The 22683-nt window shown below is 38.0% G+C and overlaps 1 protein-coding gene across 4 annotated transcripts in view; it reads left to right on the forward strand.

The window, feature by feature from the left end:
* The window catches only part of RC3H1 (ring finger and CCCH-type domains 1), a 54131-nt gene that overhangs the window by 27592 nt on the left and 3856 nt on the right, over positions 1–22683 (forward strand). For 2 of the 4 annotated variants that reach the window (XM_008984986.5, XM_017966084.4), the window contains 10 exons: positions 2889–3170; positions 3808–4022; positions 6266–6636; positions 7423–7590; positions 12326–12478; positions 16041–16254; positions 16791–16881; positions 17019–17151; positions 19700–19873; positions 21094–21209. In XM_008984986.5, coding sequence (XP_008983234.1) covers positions 2889–3170; positions 3808–4022; positions 6266–6636; positions 7423–7590; positions 12326–12478; positions 16041–16254; positions 16791–16881; positions 17019–17151; positions 19700–19873; positions 21094–21209 — 1917 coding nt within the window. The remainder of the gene's footprint in view (positions 1–2888; positions 3171–3807; positions 4023–6265; positions 6637–7422; positions 7591–12325; positions 12479–16040; positions 16255–16790; positions 16882–17018; positions 17152–19699; positions 19874–21093; positions 21210–22683) is intronic. The other 2 variants (XM_002760351.7, XM_078356267.1) reach the window with 1 other exon arrangement.

A 22683-nucleotide genomic window follows, 5' to 3' on the forward strand; every position in this document is an offset into this window, starting at 1 on the left:
AAAGAAAATCTAGATGTATAAGAGATTTAAATATTTAGGAAAGCAAGAAACCACAGAGTAGTAAGAGGGGTTTTGTTTGTTTGTTTTTAGTTGTTAAATAAGGAAAGAAGGAAAATATTTTTTAAGAACAACAACTCAGCATCCATAAAGGAAAAGATTGATAAATTTGATTACATAAAAATGTTAAAACTAAAATATGATATAAATTTAAGTTTTTTATAAAAAGGTTGGTGAGGAAATGACATATGGGGGCTGATACCCTAACATAAAATGAGCTCTTGCAAATCTGTAAGAAGGAGTGGAACCAATAGATTTATGGAGCATAAACATAGACAGTTCACAGAAGAAATACTAATGGCCAATTATCCTGTGAAACTATGTTCAATCACACTAGTTGTTAAAGAAATGCAAATTAAAGCAACTTAGTGTTTTTGGACTACCAAATTCACGAAGACCAGTACTACCCAGTATTTGAGGAGGTTTTGAAAGACTTTTTTTTTTTCATGATTAGTAGGATTTAAAATAGTTTTAGAGAGCAGTATGACATAAAAATTTCTATCTAATTTGCATGTCCTTTGACCTCATTCTGCCTTTGGCTATTGGTTATTCACACAGGGTGCAAGTACATGTTCATAATTATCTGTTACTTTTTTACTCATTTTTTTTTTGAGACAGGGTTTCACTCTGTCACCCAGGCTGGAGTGCAGTGATGCGATCATGGCTCACTGCAGCCTTAACTCTGGGGCTGCAGTGGTCCTCTCACCTCAGCCTACCGAGTAGCTGAGACCACAGGTGCATGCCACCACACCCAGCTAATTTTTGTATTTTTGATAGAGACAGAGTTTTGCCATGTTTCTCATGCTGGTCTCAAATTCCTAAGCTCAAGTGATCCACCCGCCTCAGCCTCCCAAAGTGCTGGAATTACAGGCGTGAGCCATTGCTCCCAGCACATTATTTTAATAGCAAAAAAAGAAAAGAAAAAACCAGCCTGAAATGAACTTACATAAAGGAATATCCAAGATTATTAAGTGGAGGAAAAAAATTACTAAGCAGTAATATATGACTGTACTTCTGCAAATAATAATCTTATATGAATATAAAGCTAATATATAAAAGAACAGTGTTCCATAATGATATACCAAACTCTCAAAAATAATTATCCCTGAAGGGTAGTTTTCTTCCCTACCGACCACCACATCCAGAAATTTGTCAGTTGTGGGAAATGTGAAAAAATAGCATTACTCTGATGGGGTTTTATTTATTTATTAATCATATATATATGTTTTGAGACAGTCTTGCTCTGTCGCCTAGGTTGGAGTGTAGTGGCTCGATCTCGGCTCACTGCAACCTCAGCCTCCTGGGTTCAGGCAAATCTCCTGTCTCAGCCTCTTGATTAGCTGGGTCTATAGGCACCCACTGCCACGACTGGCTAATTTTTGTATTTTTAGTAGAGATGGGGTTTTACCATATTGGTCAGGCTGGTCTCAACTCCTGACCTCAGGGATCTGCTCACTTTGGCCTCCTAAAGTGCTGGGATTACAGGTGTGAGCCACCACACCCTGCCGCTGTTTTATTTGAAAATAAAAATGCATTAGTAGTTGTAATTGGACTTGCTTTCATTGTTGAGGAACAAAGATCCTAGACACTGATGGCTTATATTTTTTCCTTTGGTTAGATTTCAGGATCGATGTGCTTATTGTATCACATATCTATTTAAACTCAGGAAATTATTCTGTATTGTTTCCATTAACCTACTTTTAAAAGACTTTCATTTTGTATTGGCACACATAACAGCATCTCTGAAGCAGTTCTAATAAAAGTCACTATCTTTAATTGCCTAAAATAAAAAAATTTTTTTGAGACAGGGTTTCACTGTGCTGCCCAGGCTGGAGTGCATTGGTGCAGTCTTGGCTCACCTTCGCCTCCTGGGCTCAAGTGATCCTCTCACCTCAGCCTCCAGAGTAGCTGGGACCACAGGTATGCACCACCACACTCAGATAAGTTTTTATATTTTTGGTAGAGATAGGGTTTCACCATCTTGCTCGGGCTGGTCTCAAACTCCTGAGCTCAAATGATTTGCCTGCCTCAGCCTCCCAGAGTGCTGAGATTACTGGCATGAGCCACCATGCCTAGCTGCTTAAATTTTGTAACAGAGTAAATGATAAATGTTTCACAGTGCATACTGGCTTTGTTTTTCTTTTATTCTTAATTTTTAACGTTGGCTCATTGTACCCCAGGGAATTTGAGGGCGAGTTAAAGTAAAATATTTCAGAAACTGTCTTCTGAAGATTTTCCTACCAGCTTCTCCAATAACTTTTAGAAATACAAATGTCCACAGAAGTATATTACAGCAAAAATATTAACTGCATAATTTATAATGTTAAAACTGTAACACTTTTTTTCTTGAGATAGATTCTCACTTTGCCGCCAGGCTGGAGTGTAGTGGAGCCAGATCTCGGCTCACTGCAACCTCTGCCTTCTGGTTCAAGCAATTCTGCCTCCTGTGTGGCTGGGATTATAGGCATACGCCACCATGCCCACCTAATTTTTTATTTTTAGTAGAGGCAGGATTTCACCATGTTGGCCAGGATGGTCTCAATCTCTTCACCTCATGATCCTCCCGCCTCAACCTCCCCAAGTGCTGGGATTACAGGTGTGAGCCAGCGCACCGGGCCTATGTTACACATTTTTGTGATGAATTTTATACTTATTCAATATGTCTTGCCACTTGAGATTTTATGGAAAATACACACACTGAGTTCTCAAGTTGATAAGAGTTAATGTTTCAAGAGAGAATATTTCTAGAAAATAATGTTCTTAAGTACATTCTAGATCTTGGTTTTGCTTTTATATTTGCTTTTTGATATGTGTCTATGCTTTTTATATAGATTTCGCAAAATGAACAAGCGCCTGGTTCCAAGAAGACCCTTGAGTGCCTCTTTGGGTCAACTTAATGAGGTGGGCCTGCCTTCAGCAACTATCCTTCCAGATGAAGGTGCAGTGGATCTCCCTAACAGAAAACCTCCTGCTCTGCCAAATGGAATTGTATCAGCAGGGAATACAGTAACACAGCTTATTCCACGAGGGACAGACCCCAGCTATGATTCTAGTCTGAAACCAGGAAAAGTAGATCATCTGAGCAGTAGTGCTCCTGGATCTCCTCCTGACCTGTACGTCATTTTTCCTCTTATTTCAAAATTTTTTTTTATAAAGTCGAAGGAAGAAAATAATTAATGTTTGGGTTTTTTTTTAAAAACTGATTTTTTTTTTGCCTTTATTTTGTTGGTTTTTACTTCTATTTTTCATGCTAGTGTGTTTTAAGAAAGGATTAGCACAGCTAGATGTGGTGGCTCACACCTGTAATCCCAGCACTTTGGGAGGCCAAGGTGGATGGATCACTTGAGGCCAGGAGTTCAACACCAGCCTGGCCAACATGGTGAAACCCATTTCTACTAAAAATATAAAAATTAGCTGGGCATGGTGGCATATACCTGTAATCCCAGCTACTCAGGAGACTGAGGAATGAGAATTGCTTGAACCCAGGAGGTGGAGGTTTTAGTGAGCTGAGATTGCATCATTGCACTCCATCCTGGGCGACAGAGTGAGAGTCTGTCTCAAAAGGGGAGGTGGGGAGAGAGAAATAATTAGCATAGGAGAAATAAGATAAAAATTTGCAAATTTTGTAGAAGGGATGAGTATTAGAATAAGTGAGTTTCCCAAATTGTAGCAATCTTTTTTACTTGTAACAGTTTGGGCACATGAGAATTTATAAGACCTTAAACAACTTCCATAATCTTATTCCCTTAGGCTAGAATCTGTCCCTAAGAGTATTTCTGCCTTACCTGTGAATCCACATCCTATACCTCCAAGGGGCCCAACAGATCTGCCTCCAATGCCTGTCACCAAACCGCTTCAGATGGTACCTCGAGGTTCGCAGTTATATCCAGCACAACAGACAGATGTTTATTATCAGGATCCTCGAGGAGCGGCTCCACCATTTGAACCAGCACCTTATCAGCAGGGTAACTATTTTTCATTTATATTGCTCACTTTTTTTTAGGAGTTATGAGAACCGTTCAGATCAGAGTGATCTTTTACACAGTAGCCTCTTAAGTAAATAGATAAATACATTTTTTAATACTTTGGAAAAATTGAGATTTTATGATCAACTAAATATTATGAAATAAATGAAACAAAGCAATAAAAATCAAACTGTCTTATCTACTAAAAGCAGTTGCATAATAAACATTCATATATAATATTTATGGAAATAACAAGTCACACAAGTAGGCAATGGAAATTTACTGAGTAGGGCAGTATATATTCTCCTGACTAAAATTTTCTTCAAGCATTAAAAAAAAAAACTGTATATACACACTCTCTCTCTCTCTCTCTCTCTCTCTCTCTCTCTCTCTCTCTCTCTCTCTCTCTCTCACTCACTTTTGTTTTTTTTTAATGGAGTCTTGCTCTGTCGCCCAGGCTGGAGTGCTGGCCTACAGTGGCATGATCACTGCAGTCACTGCAGTCTTTGCCTCCTAGGTTCCAGTGATTCTCCTGCCTCAGCCTCCTAGGTAGCTGGGATTACAGGTACATGCCACCATGCCCAGCTAATTTTTGTATTTTTAGTAGAAACAGTGTTTCACCATGGCAGCCAGGCTGGTCTCAAACTTCTGGCCTTAGGTGATCTGCCTGCCTTGGCCTTCCAAAGTGCTGGGATTATAGGTGTAAGCCACCATGCCTGGCCAAGAATTAATGCTACAGTGTTTGTAAATTAAACATCATAGTACATTTTCCTTCCTTGTAATTATTATTTTTCTGAACCCTGTAATATATATGAAAAATGCAGCATGCATACCTTTAGAGAGTTTACAGACTAGAATAAATAAAGGTGAAGAATACAAAACTATTTCTATGCGTGAGTAGTATATGCATGTGCGTGGTTATATATGTGTTAAAAATTAAGTGATCTGTTGTGGTGGTTAATATTAGCTTGGTAGAAAGAGACTGAAAGACTCAAGGGAAATCATTGAGAACTTGAGGAATCAAAGACTTAGTAGAAGAAATGCCTCAAATAGAGGTATTTGGAATAGAAAGAAAAATTATGAATGCATTGGAGAGATGAGAGTTGTTAGGAGACTGTTAATCCTGGTGTGAGAATTAAGGAATTAGTGTGGTGGGAAAGGAGAAGAAGGAATTTAGAAAATAGAGAAATTTGAAAATTAGCCAGCTTCAATGATAATACCAGGTATGGAGAATGAAGGAAAGAAGATAAACTGTTTTACATATACAATTTATGTGTAAAATACTGAATGATTGTAAGTTTTGGATCTCTCTGTCAGAAGCAGTATGGTACTATAATTTTTAAAAGGGAAATAGATTAAAAGATCCCTCTTTTCTTTTTCCAAGTCTGTCAGTTAATTTCGAATCATGTTGTCTTCTCTACATACATAAGAATAGTTTTTAATTGATATGGCAATACTAATTCATGCAAAATATGATGAAATGTGATTTGTGTCTTCCTTTTGACTATCCATTATAGGAAAAATGCAACCATTTTTGTAGCCTGGTTTCACTTTAAGATGAATTATTTGAGCTATATTAAGCAGAAAGAGATTGAGTACAGGAGTTAGGTGCCTGCTATATTGGTGGAGGTCCTAGAGAAGCAAACAATGCTCCAGAGCTAGCTGCAAGAGAACTTGTTACAATGAGGAAGCAGTAGAAATAGAAACTTTCTGTCCTCACTACTTAATTCCAAGATCACATCATTTGAGGCAAAAGTCCAAAAATTGAGAAACTATTGCCACAACTGTTGTCTCAGAACTCTAGAGCGAAGTAGTAACTACTAATCTGCACCAGCAAAATTAGCCTTTTGTGTTCCTTGTCTCCTCCCAGTTATTTCAAATTCAAAACTCATGCAAATCGTTGATTTGTAGAACCTGACTTCAAGGATATCTGGGAAATGTAGTTTTTTGTTTTCCAATGTCTTCATTGCATTAAGACACACCAGAAAGAGAGTCAAACAATGAGAGCCAATCTACTATTATAGATTATAAGCAGGGTACTTTTTTCAATGACTTTTACAGGTCATTTTGCTTGTTATTTTTTTTTTTTAAGTTAACCTGATTATATAAGCAGAGGGAAAACTTCTCAAGAAATAAGTAGATTATCAACACTTTAGTGTTTCAGTATTTTAAAAGGTAAAAGTCTTATATAGAAAACTAGATGGGCTCATTAGTGCCTTTGGTTCTTCTATTATACTGTACAGGTATGTATTATACTCCACCACCACAATGTGTGTCCCGCTTTGTCAGACCTCCACCATCTGCTCCTGAACCTGCTCCTCCCTACTTGGATCATTATCCACCTTACCTCCAAGATCGTGTTGTAAACTCTCAGTATGGCACACAGCCACAGCAGTACCCACCTATATACCCATCTCACTATGATGGCCGTCGAGTGTACCCTGCTCAGTCTTATACGAGAGAAGAGATATTCCGAGAAAGCCCTATACCCATTGAGATTCCACCTGCAGCAGTACCATCCTACGTACCAGAGTCCAGAGAAAGATACCAGCAGATCGAGAGTTACTATCCAGTGGCTCCTCATCCAACTCAGATCAGAGCTTCGTACCTCAGAGTATGCTGTATTTTTTTTCTTATTATATAGGCTTAATTTGATTATTGCTTGCAGTGATTCCTTTCTGTGGAATGACAGTAACCCTTGGATAACTTCTTTTTTATAAGAGAGCTTTTTTTATTTTTCTTTTCATAATTTGGGTATTTTTTTTTAACTATTAATGAGAAAAAATTTTGCCTCCTTCCCCACAACTAACCATTCTTAGTTTCTAAACTTCAGATGGTTTAATTAACAATTCTAGATCTACTTGGAAATTATGACTAAATAAAAGAAACCTAAATTTAGCTCTTTGGAAGATCTTAAGCATGTGGGGGGTTTTGTTTGTTTTGTTTTCCATTGTTCTATTAAGTCTTGGTATTTCCCATTGTTAAGAAGGGTATACAAGTTGCTTCTTAACTTAAAATATATGCTGAATATTTTTTTTTTTTTTTTGAGACAGAGTTTCACTCTTGTTACCCAGGCTGGAGTGCAATGGCGTGATCTTGGCTCACTGCAACCTCCACCTCCTGGGTTCAGGCAATTCTCCTGCCTCAGCCCTGAGTAGCTGGGATTACAGGCACGCGCCACCGTGCCCAGCTAATTTTTTGTATTTTTAGTAGAGACAGGGTTTCACCATGTTGACCAGGATGGTCTCGATCTCTTGACCTCATGATCCACCCACCCTGGCCTCCCAAAGTGCTGGGATTACAAGCTTGAGCCACCGCGCCTGGCCTATATGCTGAATATTAAACAAATTAATCTGTCCTGAAATTCTCTTTCAATTTTAACTAATCTTTCTGTTTTTAGGAACCTCCTTATAGCCGGCTTCCTCCTCCTCCCCAGCCTCATCCTAGTCTAGATGAATTACATCGCCGACGAAAGGAAATAATGGCCCAGCTAGAAGAAAGAAAGGTTATCTCTCCACCTCCTTTTGCACCTTCACCAACCTTGCCTCCTACCTTTCATCCAGAAGAAGTAAGCAAATCATTTTTAGTCTCATTTATCAGTGTGTTTGTGTGTGTGTCTTGTTTTTTTTCCTGTTTTCTTCTAAAAGGTTTATTATCATTTAGCTCCATAAACCATCTAGAACTGATTTTTATATGTATGTAATATAATGTTTTAGGAGTCGAGATCCTTTTTTTTTTCCTGTAAGACATTGACCCAGCACAATTTAATTAAATCAGCATGCTTTCCCTGGTGCCCTGATTTATCATAATCAGGTGACCACATACATGTTCTCGACCATATTCTTTTCCGTCAGTCTATTTCTATCCTTGAAACCAATGCCACATTCTCTTTGTGTGGTTTCATCATAAGTCTCAATATGTGGTGGTTATATTTTCTTTTTTCTTTTTTGGAGACAGAGTCTCCCTCTGTGGCCCAGGCTGGAGTGCAGTGGCGCAATCTCAGCTCACTGCAACCTCCGCCTCCCAAGTTCAAGCGATTCTCCTGCCTCAGCCTCCCAAGTAGCTACAAGCGTACACTGCCACACCCAGCTAATTTTTTGTATTTTAGTAGAGATGGGGTTTCACCATGTTTCCCAGGCTGGTCTCGAACTCCTGAGCACAGGTCAGCCTCCCAAAGTGCTAGGATTACAGGTGTGAGCCACTGTGCCTGGCCTATATTTTCTAGTATTGTTTTCTTTTAAGAATCAGCATATTGATTTCCACAAAAACCTCTGCTCCAGTTTTGATTAGGATTACTTCAGATCTCTAAATCTGTGCTGTCCATTATGGTAGCCACTAGCCACATGTGGCTATTGAACAGGTAGTATGTGGCTAGTTCAGGTTTATATGTATTGGAGTCATAAAATATACACTAGATTCAAGGATTTAATACCAAAAATGTAACATTTATTAATAAATAAAATTATTATTAAAATTGATTTCACTTGGATTTGAGGATTTAATACCAAAAATATAAAATTCATTAATATTTTTGATATATTGGATTAAATAAAATTATGATTAAAATTAATTTTATGTGTTTTTGTTTTTAATGTGGCCACTAAAAATGTTCTTTTTATTTATTGAGGTTTTTTTGTTTTTGTTTTTGGTTTTTTTTTTTTTTTTTGGGACAGAGTCTCACTCTGTCACCAGGTGTCAGGCTGATAGGATCACTGCAACCTCCGCCTCCTGGGTTCAAGCAATTCTCCTGCCTCAGCCTCCTGAGTAGCTGGGACTACAGGCACGCACCACCATGCCCAGCTAACTTTTGTATTTTTAGTAGAGATGGGGTTTCACCATGCTGGCCAGGATGGTTGATCTCTTAACCTTGTGATCCGTCCGCCTTGGCCTCCCAAAGTGCTGGGATTATAGGCATGAGCCACAGTGCCCAGCCACTAAAAATGTTTTACTTGTATATGTGGATCTCATTATATTTCTATTAGACAGTGTTGCTTTATTTTTATTTATTTATTTTTTTTTTTGAGATGGAGTCTCATCATTCTGTTGCTTTTTACATAGTAAACAGCATCTTGTTGGGTGTATGAAGGAAATCTACTAAATAGAAGTTGTTCACAACATCTAGTTTTTCCATCTATACACTTTGGATGAATTTTCCACAAAAATGCAGGTTATTAGTAAAGTCGCGTCTTCTATTAATGTAGTTTTCTTTATAAAGTAAAAGCCAGGTGTGCAGTAGCTCACACCTATAATCCCACACTTTGGGAGGCGGAGGTGGGAAGATTGCTTGAGACCAGGAGTTGAAGACCAGCCTGAGCAACATAGTGAGACCCCATCCCTACAAATTTAAAAATAAAAATTAGCCAGGTACCCAAGCGCAGTGGCTCATGCCTGTAATCCCAGCACTTTGGGAGGCCAAGGCAGGTGGATCACCTGAGGTCAGGAGTTCAAGACTAGCCTGACCAACATGGAGAAACCTCATCTCTACTAAATACAAAATTAGCCAGTCATAATGGTGCATGCCTGTAATCCCAGCCTGTAATCGGGAGGCTGAAGGAGGAGAATTGCTTGAACCTGGGAGGCGGAGGTTGTAGTGAACCAAGATCTTGCCATTGCACTCTAGCCTTGGCAAGAAGACTGAAACTCCATCTGAAAAAAAAAAAAAGAAAAAAATTTAGCCAGGTGTGGTAGAACGTGCCTGTGATCCGAGCTACTTGGGAGGCTGACTTGGGAGGATCACTTGAGCCTGGAAGGTCCATGTTGCAGTGACCTGTGGTTGTGCTACTGCATTCCAACCTGGGTAACGAAGACCCTGTCTCAAAAAAATTAGGAAAAAAATAAAGTTGTGATTTTTTTTTTCCCCCCAAAAATTGTTTATTAGCATATACCCTGAAACTTTGTTAGGCCATACTGTTTTATAAGAAATATAGAAAATAATCCTCTCTTCTAGCTTTTAGAAAATATATAGTAAATTATTGTTAACTGTATTTACCCTACATTGCTATAGAACACTAGAAGTAATTTCTCCTATGTAGCTGTAATTTTGTGTCTGTTAACCAAGCTCTCTCTCCCCTTCCCTACCCGCATTCCCTTTCTAGTCTCTCATAACCACAGGTACACTCTCTACTTCTGTAACTCAGCTTTTTAGCTCCCACATATGTGTGAGAAGATGCAATATTTATCTTTCTGCACCTGACCAGTTTCACTTAATGTGATGTCCTCCGGGCTCACCTGTGTTGCTGCAAATGACAGGATTTATTCTTTTTTTAGTATTCCATTGTATCTATACCACATTTTCTTTATCATCAGTTGCTGGACACTTAGGTTGATTCCATATCTTGGCTATTGGGAATACAACATGGGGGTACAGATATCCCTTCATATGCTGATTTATTTTCCTTGGGATGAATGCCCAGTAGTGGGATTGTTGGATCTCATTATTAATATTATGTATTTATTTATTTTTGAGATGGAATGTCACCCAGGCTGGAGTGCAATGGCATGAACTTGGCTGACTGCAACCTCCACCTCCCAGGTTCAAGCAATTCTTCTGCCTCAGCTTCCCAACTAGCTAGGAATACAGGCATGCACCACCACACCCAGATAATTGTCTTTTTAGTAGAGATGGGGTTTCACCACCTTGACGAGGGCTGGTCTTAAACCCCTGACCTAAGGTGATCTGCCTACCTCAGCACCCCAAAGTGCTGGGATTACAGGTGTGAGCCACCTCACCTGACCTCATTTTTTTTTAATAGGATCACTTAGTAAATACATCTTGGTTTTATGTCTGTTTTGCCTTTGTTTTTGTTTTTACTTAACCAATTTTCATGGCTTCGTATGTCAGTATATAAATTTATCTCATTCATATAAACAGCTGCATATAACATACTACAGTCAGATTTTTAAAAAGGAAAACTCTTGGCTGGGCATGGTGGCTCACGCCTGTAATCCCAGCACTTTGGGAGGCCGAGGTAGGTGAATCACCTGAGGTCAGGTGTTCGAGACCAGCTTGGCTAACATGGTGAAACCTCATCTTTACTAAAAATACAAAAATTAGCCAGGTGTAGGAGTGCACACCTGCAGTCTCAGCTACTTGGGAGGCTGAGGCAGGAGAATGGCTTGAACCTGGGAGGTGGAGGTTGCAGGGAGCCAAGATCATGCCACTGTACTTCAGCCTAGGTGACAGAGGAAGACCTGTCTCAAAAAAAAAAAAAAAAAAAAAAAAAAAAGAGCACTGTAATTGTTAGGTTATGTGTTTTATAAGATGGCTGTTCTATCTAAAGTTAGTAAGTGGAAGAAAAATAAGGATAAAAACTTGAAATAGTAGGACAAAGAAAAAGGAAGAGGTTATGAATAATAGAAACAGAAGAGTTGTTGACAATGAGTGATGTTAGTGAGCAGCAGACCCTATGTCAGTGCAGAAGGCCAAAAACGATGACTCAGAAAAGAGGTGTGTTTAATATAGGGGAAGGCATAGATCCACTTGAATGAACCAGTAGCCCTTAGGTATCAGCATATATGTGTCTTGTTATAAAATGAAAAATATTAAAGTTCGAGTCCTAGCACTGCCTTACACTGGTATAGCCTTGGTCATATCACCTGTGTTGTCTATCATGGATTAAGAGCTTATAAGATAGTATACATGAAAACACTTTGAAAATGTAAAACATTATATAAATGTGAATGTTGCAATTTTAGTGAAAATACTAGCCTTAGAATAGCTATTCTGTTATTAGATAACTGGAGAACTTACCTAAGATAAAAATTAGATATCCTTTTCATCTCATTGAATCAACCCAAGGAGCAGAATTTATTCAAGATACGAATTAGTGCTATTAAAGAGATTTTAGTAAAAAGTTACTACATCATCAGGTACTATAAAAATCAAAATTTTTAATATGCTTGGTTACCTTGATTTTATTGAAAGAAACATTGAGAAGTGTCTAACAAAACTATGGCTTGGTACATATATGCTTAAATGTTTACTCATCTAATGAAGAAAATGATGACCAAACCCATAAAATCCTAGCTTGATTTCTGGAAGGAGATTGAAATACTTTTTTTTCTTTTTACCTTCTGCTAAGGTAAAAAAAAAAAAAAAGAAAACTGAAAGCTAAAAATCACTCTTCACTTATATTTTTCATAGTTTACAAAAATCTTCTATTGTGCCACTTAAAAATTGAATAATCATCATTATGTTGCTTCAGCACGATGTTCTAAAAATTCCCTGATTTCTCTGTCTTGTTACTCATAGACCCATTTTCTGGTTTTTTCTTTTCTTTTTTTTTTCCCTTCCCCATCTGTAGTTTTTGGATGAAGACTTGAAGGTAGCTGGGAAATACAAAGGAAATGATTATAGCCAGTACTCTCCCTGGTCATGTGACACCATCGGCTCCTACATTGGAACCAAAGATGCAAAACCCAAAGATGTTGTGGCAGCAGGGAGTGTGGAAATGATGGTATGTGTAATAGCTAAGCAATAATTAATACAAATCAAGAGTAAACCAAATAAATTTTCACCCATTACAGTTTAGGAACAAATAATTCAGCTTTGCTTAAAAGTTTCAGGCCATATTCTATACTCTGCAATTGAGTTATCATTAAATAATATAGGTTTTTGTTTCATTTAGATGTATAGGTTTTTGTTTCATTTAGGTGTAAATAAAAATCATTTAATACTTACCTAGGTAAGTTGTTATATTTCTATGCAAATAGCAATTTCTCAACAGTTGTTTACAAACCAAATTAAATTATTTCACATAATTAATGAAGATTTTGGATTTCTTCACCAAATAAGTTAAAACTCTTTACAACTCTGAAGTTTAAATAACAAAGTTGAAATCGAGTGAACAAGAGTAGTATTTGAGCCAGAATTATAGCTGCTCAGCTTCAAGTGAACTCTAAGATGCTGAAATTTTATACTTGGGTTATTTTATTCTTTAGTGAAAAATCATGTAACACCAGTGTTTCTAATAACCAAGTTTAAAATATTATCAAAATCTTATCTTTTTATAGAAATAGGGTCTTATGTTGTCACCAGGGTGGAGTGCAATGACACAATTATGGCTCACTGTAACCTCAAACTCCTGGACTCTTGAGTACCTAGAACTATAGGCACATGCCACCACACTCACCTAATTTAAAAAAAAGCTTTTTTTGGTAGAGATGGGGTCTTGCTATGTTCCCCAGACTGATCTTACACTCCTGGCCTCAAGCAATCCTCCGGCCTCTGCCTCCCAAAGTGCTGGGATTACAGGCATGAGCTGTCCTACCTGGGTAGTATCTTAATTGTCTTTTTATTTTTTAAAGTAATAAAATTTTCAAGAAGTAGTTACATCCACCTCCTGGGCTCAAGCGATTCTCCTGCTTTGGTTTCTGAAAGTGCTGGAGTTAGAGGTGTGAGCCACTGTGCCTGGCCATGAATAATAATATACTATTTCTAAACGGTGTTGTTTTATATGTTTATAGACCTTATGTAAATTAAACACTTCAGCTGATATTTTCACTCAGCATTGCTTTTAAGATGTGTCCTCTTTTTTTTTTTTTTGAGATAGCATCCCACTCTGTCACCCAGGCTGGAGTGCACTATGTCTTCACATGTGTAAAAGTTACGCTTAGAAATGGTGGTATTGCTGGCCAGGTGCGGTGGCTCACGCTTTCAGAGGCCAAGGCAGGCAGATCACTTGAGGTCAGGAATTTGAGACCAGCCTGGCCAACATGGTGAAACCTCAGCTCTATTAAATACACAAAAATTAGCTGGGCGTGGTAGGGGGGCGCCTGTAATCCCAGCTACTTAGGAGGCTGAGGCAAGAAATTCACTTGAACCTGGGAGGCAGAGGTTGCAGTCAGCCAAGACTGCACCACTATAGTCCAGTCTAAGCGACAGAGTGAGACTCCATCCCACAAAATAAAAAATGGTATTGCTGGGTTGAAAGATATGCCTTCACTATTATTTTTTTAACCCATTTGTCCTTATTAACTCTGAAAGAGGTTTCCTAGATTGTTATATAGATTTTCATAAATACTTTTCCAAATGGTTAAGACCAATATTTATAATAAAAAAAATTTGGATGCTGATAACTACTGTAAATGAGTGAAGTGATATCTAATAACATAAATACGATTAGGTGCCAACCTCCCTTCACCCCCAAGATTGAGAGTTTTAGAGGAAGAAAAAGCAAAATAAACCTTTACTTTTATTTATTTGTTTTGTGGTCGGATTAGGGAAGCATTATTTTTAGGCTGCAGTAAAGCTCTTACTGGAATGAAATGAGGGGAAGTTAGGCAGGAATCTTTGCTTTGTACTTGGCTTTCAGAAAGGGTTATAATACAGTAACACGAGTATTAGCAAAATAAAACTCATTTTCTTAAATCAGTAAAGAATAAAAAAGTTTGGGCCAGACGTAACCCCAGCACTTTGGGAGGCCGAAGTGGGAGGATTGTTAGAGCCCAGGAGTTGAAGACCAGCCTGGCAACATAGCAACCCCATCTCTTCAAGAAATTTTTAGCCAGGTGTGGTGATAGGCACCTGTGGTCTCAGCTATTTGAGAAGCTGAGGCAGGAGGATCACTTGAGCCCAGGAGGTTGAGGCTCATAGGCCACTGCACTCCAACTGGTGACAGCAGAACACTGTCTCAAAATCAAACAAAGTTTCAATCCAATCTAGAGGTAATTGAAAACCTCCCAAATAGGTGAAAGAAGTCTAATCCAGTATTTCTCAAATGTTAATGTGCATACAAATTATATATTTATGTGTGTGTGTGTGTGTGTGTGTGTGTGTGTATATAAAATATGTGTGTAACGTATAGGGATAAATATATATTTGTATGCATATATATACTGGGTCATTATATGTATATATTTTTAAAGATTGAATTGGCTTTTAAGTGATTGACTAATCAGGAAGCATTCCATATATGAAAATAGAAAGATACTCTAATGAGCTAAACAGAGAAAAGGAACAAAGCTCAGATCAGTTGTTTCAAAGTTAATTTTCTTACAGGATTAAAGCAGAAGGGCTTATGATGCCAGTTCAAATTGAGTGGTCCTCTTATTGAGGCTATGAATCTCCTGTTTTTGGAAAACTGGCCCATTTTCTTCTTTTTTTTTCCTTTTTTTGAGACAGAGTCTCACTCTTGTCAGGCTGATATGCATTGGTGCAATCTTGGCCTACTGCAACCTCTGCCTCCTGGGTTCAAGCGATTCCCCTGCCTCAGCCTCCCAAGTAGCTGGGATTACAGGTGCGTGTCACTACGCCCGGCTAATTTTTTTTTTTAATTGTATTTTGGTAAAGACGGAGTTTCATCATGTTGGCCGGGATGGTCTCGTTCTCCTAATCGCATGATCCACCTGCCTCCGCCTCCCAAAGTACTGGGATTATACAGGCATGAGCCACCGTGGCCAACCAAAACTGGCCCATTTTCGAATTCAGTTTGATTTTCTGGCATCTAGCACATGTGACTACATTCTAATTTGATTTGGTGTGTTGGGGCTTAGTGCGGAAGCTTAGTCCAAAACAGTGGCCTCCCATGAACTTTAAAAATACATTTCTTAGGCCAGGTGCAGTGGTTTATACCTGTAATCCCAGCACTTTGGGAGGCAGGGGCAGCATGATTGCTTGAGCCCAGGAGTTTGAGACCAGCCTGGTCAACACAGGGAGACCTCATCTCTATAAATAATAATAATAATAAAAATTAGCTGGGTGTGGTGGTGCATGCCTGTAGTCCCAGCTGTCTGGGAGGCTGAGGTGGGAGGATCACTGGAGCCTGGGAGGTTGAGGATACAGTGAGTCATGATAGTGTCCCTACATTCCAGCCTAGGTGACAGAGTGAGACCCTGTTTTCCCTTACCTCAGAGGTTTAAAAACAAGTGTTATATAAAAACAACCAAAGGTAACTAATGATTTTAGTCTTACCAGTAAGAGTGTTGTACTCTTCTTTAACCATATTACAGATATAGAAAAAATTAGGTTACAGAGAGATCTGAGTGTAGGGTGGATTTCTCATTTTGCTTTTTTATCAGAATGTGGAGAGTAAAGGAATGAGGGACCAACGATTAGATCTTCAGAGAAGAGCAGCAGAAACCAGTGATGATGACCTCATCCCGTTTGGAGACCGACCAACAGTGTCTCGGTTTGGTGCCATCTCACGAACTTCCAAAACTATATATCAGGGTGCTGGTCCAATGCAGGCTGTGGCACCTCAGGGAGCTCCTACAAAGCCTATTAACATTTCAGGTAAGAATCTCAGAGGTAAGCTGACCAAAAGGTTCATCATCTTGGCTTTCAGCATTACCCCTGCCCCCATTTACTATCAGTGTTTTTAGTAATCTTGCAAGGCAGTAATGGTCAAACTTTCCATGGAATCATTCCAGTAAGAAAGGTATTTATAACCTAGAGAATTTTAGGTACATAAACTGAAATTAAATGTCTACATATGAAGCTTTCTTAATGTTTCTTCCATTCCCCCCACCCCACCCCATATAACTTCATTGCTATTTGGGGGAATAGCATTTTCATTATACAGTAATCTAGAAGAAAAACTACAAAGACTGAAAGTTCATTGGGGAAGAAACAAACATCTATCAGCACCTAGCGTCATGCTGCCTGACATTTAGAAAAACAAAGTTTAGGAATTTTAAAAATCTGGTCATTTGGGGTAGATACCAGACATCTATATAATTAATTCAAAGATTTCTTTTAGATTATGAGTACCTTAAAGAAGAATCGAATCAATGAATTACATCATACCATAATAAATCATTCTCTTACAGATTATAGTCCATATGGAACCCACAGTGGCTGGGGAGGTTCTCCATATTCACCTCATCAAAACATACCTTCTCAGGGACACTTCAGTGAGAGGTATGAGTCATTCTTTTTACTTGAACAAACATGTAGAAACCTTTAAAATGACGCAACTTCTCTTTGTTTTTCTGGTTAGTAATATTTTAACAAAATAAAATATTAAAATTTGCTTCACACTTTCTTTCTAAACAAAGGGAGAGAATATCTATGTCAGAAGTGGCCAGTCATGGAAAACCCCTTCCATCTGCTGAGAGAGAACAGCTACGACTAGAATTGCAGCAATTGAACCATCAGATTAGCCAGCAGACCCAGCTACGTGGACTAGAGGTACCAGCCTAGAGAGCCATTTTTATTCCAATTTTTGAAGGGATCTCAGAGATTTTAAACAGGAACTTTTGAGGTACTGTAAACACAAAACTTTAAGGTCTGTTTCTTAGGAGTTAGTTTAGGTGTTCATTCTTTAACAAATTTAATATTGCATTTAGTTCTGGGAAAATAGAAAACTTAAAATTTCTACTACCTAAGAATAGAAAACGGATTACCTAAAATTTCCCAACAGGGGCTTATATTCCCTTATGGCACATTGAAGGTTTTTGTTGGTTTTGTTTTTTTGAGAGAGAGTATTGCTCTGTCACCCAGGCTGGAGTGCAGTGTCATGATCTCCACTCACTGCAGCCTCTGCCTCCTGGGTTCATGCAACTCTCTTACCTCAGCCTTTCTAGTAGCTGGGATTACAGGTGTACACCACCATACCCAGCTAATTTTTGTATTTTTAGTAGAGACAGGGTTTCACCATGTTGGCCAGGCTGGTTTTGAGCTCCTGACCTCCAGTGACCCACCTGCTTCGGCCTCCCAAAGTGCTGGGATTACAGACATGAGCTACCACGACTGGCCACATTTAAGTTTAAAGTAAACTGTTTTTTATCAACAAATACATTCAACTTTAGAATTTTTTTTATTTCCCTGAAGCCTCAGCTTTTATAAATCTTTTAAAAAGTAGCTTAGAGCTTTGAATTAAAAAATAAAACATAGTTCCAATATAATAAGAATAATAACACTTTTCATTAATGTAGTTCTTTACAATTTAAAAATCACTACCATGTATTTTATTTGACCCTTACAATATTCCTGATAGGTGACTTAGGCAGGTGGTATTGTCCTCCTTTTTTGATTGAAGTATATGAGTTCCTCAGAGATTTAAACATGAACCCAACTCTTCATACTCCAAATTAAGTGTTCTTTTCCATCATGCTGCCTGACACTTAGGAAAACAAAATTAAAGAATTTTTAAAATCTGGCTGGACACGGTGGCTCATGCTTATAATCTCAGCACTTTGGGAGGCCAAAGCAGGCAGATAACTTCAGCTCAGGAGTTTGAGACCCGTCTGGGTAACATGGCAAAATCTCACCATTACAAAAAGTGCAAGAGTTAGCCAGGCATGTTAGCACACACCTGTAGTCTTAGCTACTCAGGAGGCTGAGGGCAGCAGGATCACCTGAGCCCAGGGAGGTTGAGGCTGCAGTGAGCCCTGGTGGTGCCACTGTACTCCAGCCTGGGCAATAAAGTGAGACCCTGTCTTTAAAAAAAAAAAAAAATTTTTTTTAATCTTTTTAAGTGCCACATAAGCAAGACTAGATTTTGTTTCTACATCATCCTTTACATTGGAACATATTCTTTGAATATGGAAAACTGAAGACATTCTAGTGATAAATACATTATCCTATCTGGAGGAAAAAATGGTACTGTTAGAACATTAGTCTGTCTTTCCACCATAATCTCTCATAATAAGTAAGCCATCACTTTGGGGAAAAAAAAAGTTTTAAGACAGACTTTCTTATTAGGAAGACTAGTGGAGATTGTATTTGGAACATACAGCTGGCTTGTGCCCCTATGTGAGCAATTAGTTAGAAATCTTAAAAATCTATGTAATATTTAGATTTTGTCTGCTTTTGCTATTGCTTATTTACATTGATTCAAAACGTCTTGCTGATTCCTGCCATAGAAACAGAATGCTATGTTTGCTTATGGCATTCTTAAAAGATTCAGACCTTCAACCCAATAAGACATTACTCTATATCCTCAAATGCATAGTTTTTTGTCTTAAAGTTTTTAGGTGCATTTTCTGTCCAAAAAGACTATCTGTATTGTTTAGAAATTTACCGCATAATTTAACTCAGTACAGTTAAAAGTCCTTGCCATGACTGAGGTTTCACTGAAAATTAGTTATAGGATTTACTTCGGAGAAAATTACCAATAAAAACAGGAGGAAAGATGCACATTTGTAGTTGACTTGTTTTTTTCCATTTCCTTTTTTTTTTTTTTTTTGAGAGACAGGGTCTCAGGCTGTCTTCCAGGCTGGAGTGCATGGAGTGCAGTGGCATGATCACAGCTCACTGTAATCTTAAACTCCTGGGCTCAAGTGATCCTTAGTAGCTAGGACTACAGGTACACGCCACCATGCCAGGGTAATTTTTTTTTTTTTGGTAGAGGTGAGGTCTGGATAATGTTGCCCAGGTGGGTCTCAAATTCCTAGCCTCAAATGATCCTCCTGCCTCACCCTCCCTTTTAATTCCCAAAGTGCTGGAATTAAAGGCATGAGCCACCATGTGTATGTAGCCAACTTCTCTTTCAGATCAGAAAATAAAAGCAATTTAAGATGAAATTACTGTTTACTAAATTTAAATGTCCCTGTTTTGTTCTTTTTTTTTTATTCAAACAGTACTCAAAGAGAACAGTGCCTTACAGTTGCATTATTTTTGTTGCAAATAGCTGGGTGATACGCTACTTAAGGCTGTGGTCTGGAATTGAGCCTGGTTATTCTGTGCATGGTGTGAAGTGTGTTGAGTTTTCTGTGTGCTTGGCTTTATGCACTAGGCTGTTAGTAACAGGCTGGTGTTGCAGAGGGAGGCAAACGCCCTGGCAGGCCAGTCACAGCCTCCGCCACCACAACCCCCAAAATGGCCTGGAATGATCTCAAGTGAGCAGTTGAGCTTGGAACTGCACCAGGTGGAAAGGGAAATCGGGAAGAGAACACGAGAACTGAGTATGGTGAGTGTTACACAGGGAAAAGAGGGGGAAGGTGAAATGAAATCTTTCATGTGGCTCTAGAATTATCTGGAGCTACAGAATCATCACTTCAAGACACTCTGATGAGTGGTTAATATTTAAAATAATTCTCAAGCTGGTGGGCTACTTTCCTATTTTATCATTCCTCTTCTCGATCTCTTTTGTTTGGTGTGTTCTTTGTCTTAGAATTCTTCATGAACTTTTAGAGAAAACAAGGTTTTAATGGTTCTTTAAGAACTTACTGGAAGTTTTTAAATTTCTGTTTAGCATACTGATTAGGAAAGCAAATAGGATGGTGTTTACTATTTTGCAATAACAACATGTTATATAAAGGTATATTGACTAAATAACATTCTAGTTTTGTAGCCTTTATAATGATGACTTATTTTTGCTATGAGTGATATTCAAACTGCACATTCTTTCCTGTGGAACTATATTCATTAATATGCTTAGGGTTTGCTTCATAGTGCACAGACATTCATTTTACTAAATTTTGAATCTTATGGGGTTCCTTAGGTTGCATGATATTTGATATTTTTTGTTGCATAGTTTTTATAATTTTTCTAAGGAAATAAATTGAGTTTGCAGGGTTTTTTTGCTTTTAGTAAGTATGTTATAAATATTTATTGTACTTGGGTTTACTTTTTTTTTTTTTTTTTTGAGACCAAGTCTCACTCTGTCATCTAGGCTGGAGTGCAGGGGTGCAATCTCAGCTCACTGCAACTTCCATCTTCTGGGTTTGAGTGATTCACCCTCCTCAGCCTCCTGAGTAGCTGGGATTACAGGCATGCACCACCATGCCCGGCTGATTTTTGTATTTTTAGTAGAGATGGGGTTTTTGCCATTTTGGCCAGGCTGGTCTCAAACTCCTGACCTCAGGCAGTCTGCCCACCTCGGCCTCCCAAAGTGCTGGTATTACAGGCGTGAGCCACTGTGCCCGGCCACTTTTCTAGGTCATTGTTTTTTTCTGTGAAAATTTTTTTCATGTTTGAGGCATTGCCTTTCTTACTGTCCAGCATGTTTAGTGAGCAAGTGGGTTGTATTCTGTTATGTTTTTATGTATGTCACTCTTTTAGTCTGCCAGTTTCTTTGGTTATTTACAAAACTAAATATGATTTCTGGATCATCACTTTGTATTATTTGTAATTTGGTCTGTCCCACTAACACCATTTAATAGAATTTTATTTCCTTATCTTTCAAAGGAAAACCAGTGTTCTCTGGACATGAAAAGCAAATTGAATGCAAGTAAACAAGCAGAAAATGGACAACCAGAACCACAAAACAAGGTTCCGGCTGAGGACCTTACATTGACATTCAGGTAAAGAAAAGGAGATTGTCTAAAAAAAATTTTTTAATTAAAAAAAAAAATTGATGATACTACAGTAAAAAAAAATAATAATAAAGAAACAGAGATTAAAAAAAAATTTTTTTTAATTAAAAAAATTAATGATGATATCACAGTAAAAAATAATAATAAATAAAGAGGGGATTTTCAAGCCATACTAAATAACAGACAAAAGAGAAATTATTATATTATCCAGTCATATCAGAAGTACCCTCACAAATATTTTATTCTTTTTTTTTTTTTTTTTTTTAGGGAGGGAAGGGGGAAGGGAGGGAGGGAGGGAAGGGAAGGGAAGGAATTCAAACAATGAGAGAGACATTGCCGACCTGGATCTAGAGGTTTACAAGTTTATTTTTTTTTTTTTGAGAGAAGGAAAGAAAAAAAAATGAGTAAAGGAGAGAAAGAAAGAGGAAGAGAGAGAGAGGGAGGGTAAACGGAAATATTGCTTTATTCTGAAAAAAAATGGGTATTAATAATGGCCAATCAATGTTTCATTTAAACCTATGAGTAGGTGTGATGTGGTATTGACAAGAATGTATATTTTATGTATTTGAAGTGGAGAGCTCTATGAATATTTATTAAGTTTACTTGTTCCAGATTTGAGTTCGAGTCCTTGATATCCTTATTAATTTTCTGTCTCATTGAATCTAAGTCTGTATGTATCTGGGTGTTATGATCGTTAGCTCTTGTTGTTGCATTGATCCTTTTACCACTATATCTTTGTTGCTTTAAAATCTATTTTATCCAATACGAGAATTGCAACTCCTGCTTTTTATTTATTATTTATTTTTGCTCTCCATTTGGTTGGTAAATCTTTCTCCATTCCTTTGTTTTGAGTCTTTGTGTATCCTTGCATGTGAAACAGGTCTGGATGTAACATGCCGTTGGGTTTTGGCTGTGTCTTTTGATTGGGGGATTTAGTCAATTTAAATTTAGGGTTACTGCCATTTGATGTTAACTGGCTGTTTTATCCATTCGTTGGTGTAAATTCTTCTTTATGTTGGTGCTCTTTACTTTTTGGTATATTTTTAGTAAGGCTAATATTGGTTGTTTCTTTCTGTGTGTAATGCCTCTTTCAGAAGCTCTTGTAAAGCAGGCCTGGTGGTAATAAAATCTCTGAGTACTTGCTTGTTCATAAAAGATTTTATTTTTCCTTCAGTTGTGGAGCTTAGTTCGGCTGGGCTAAAGGTTCTGTTCTTTGAGGATGTTGAATATTGGCTCCCACTCTCTTCTGGCTTGTAGAGTTTCTGCTGAGAGATCTGCTGTAAGTCTGATAGGCTTGCCTTTGTGGGTAACCTTTCTCTCTGGCTGCCCTTAGTATTTTCTCCTTCGTTTCAACCCTGGTGAATCTAACGATTATGTGCCTTGGGGTTGCTCTTCTTGAGAAATATCTTTGTGGTGTTCTCTGTATTACCTGGGGTTGAATATTGACCTGCTTTGCTAGTTC

This window comes from Callithrix jacchus, chromosome 18, assembly GCF_049354715.1.
Source record: "Callithrix jacchus isolate 240 chromosome 18, calJac240_pri, whole genome shotgun sequence".
Taxonomy (NCBI): Eukaryota; Metazoa; Chordata; class Mammalia; order Primates; family Cebidae; genus Callithrix; species Callithrix jacchus.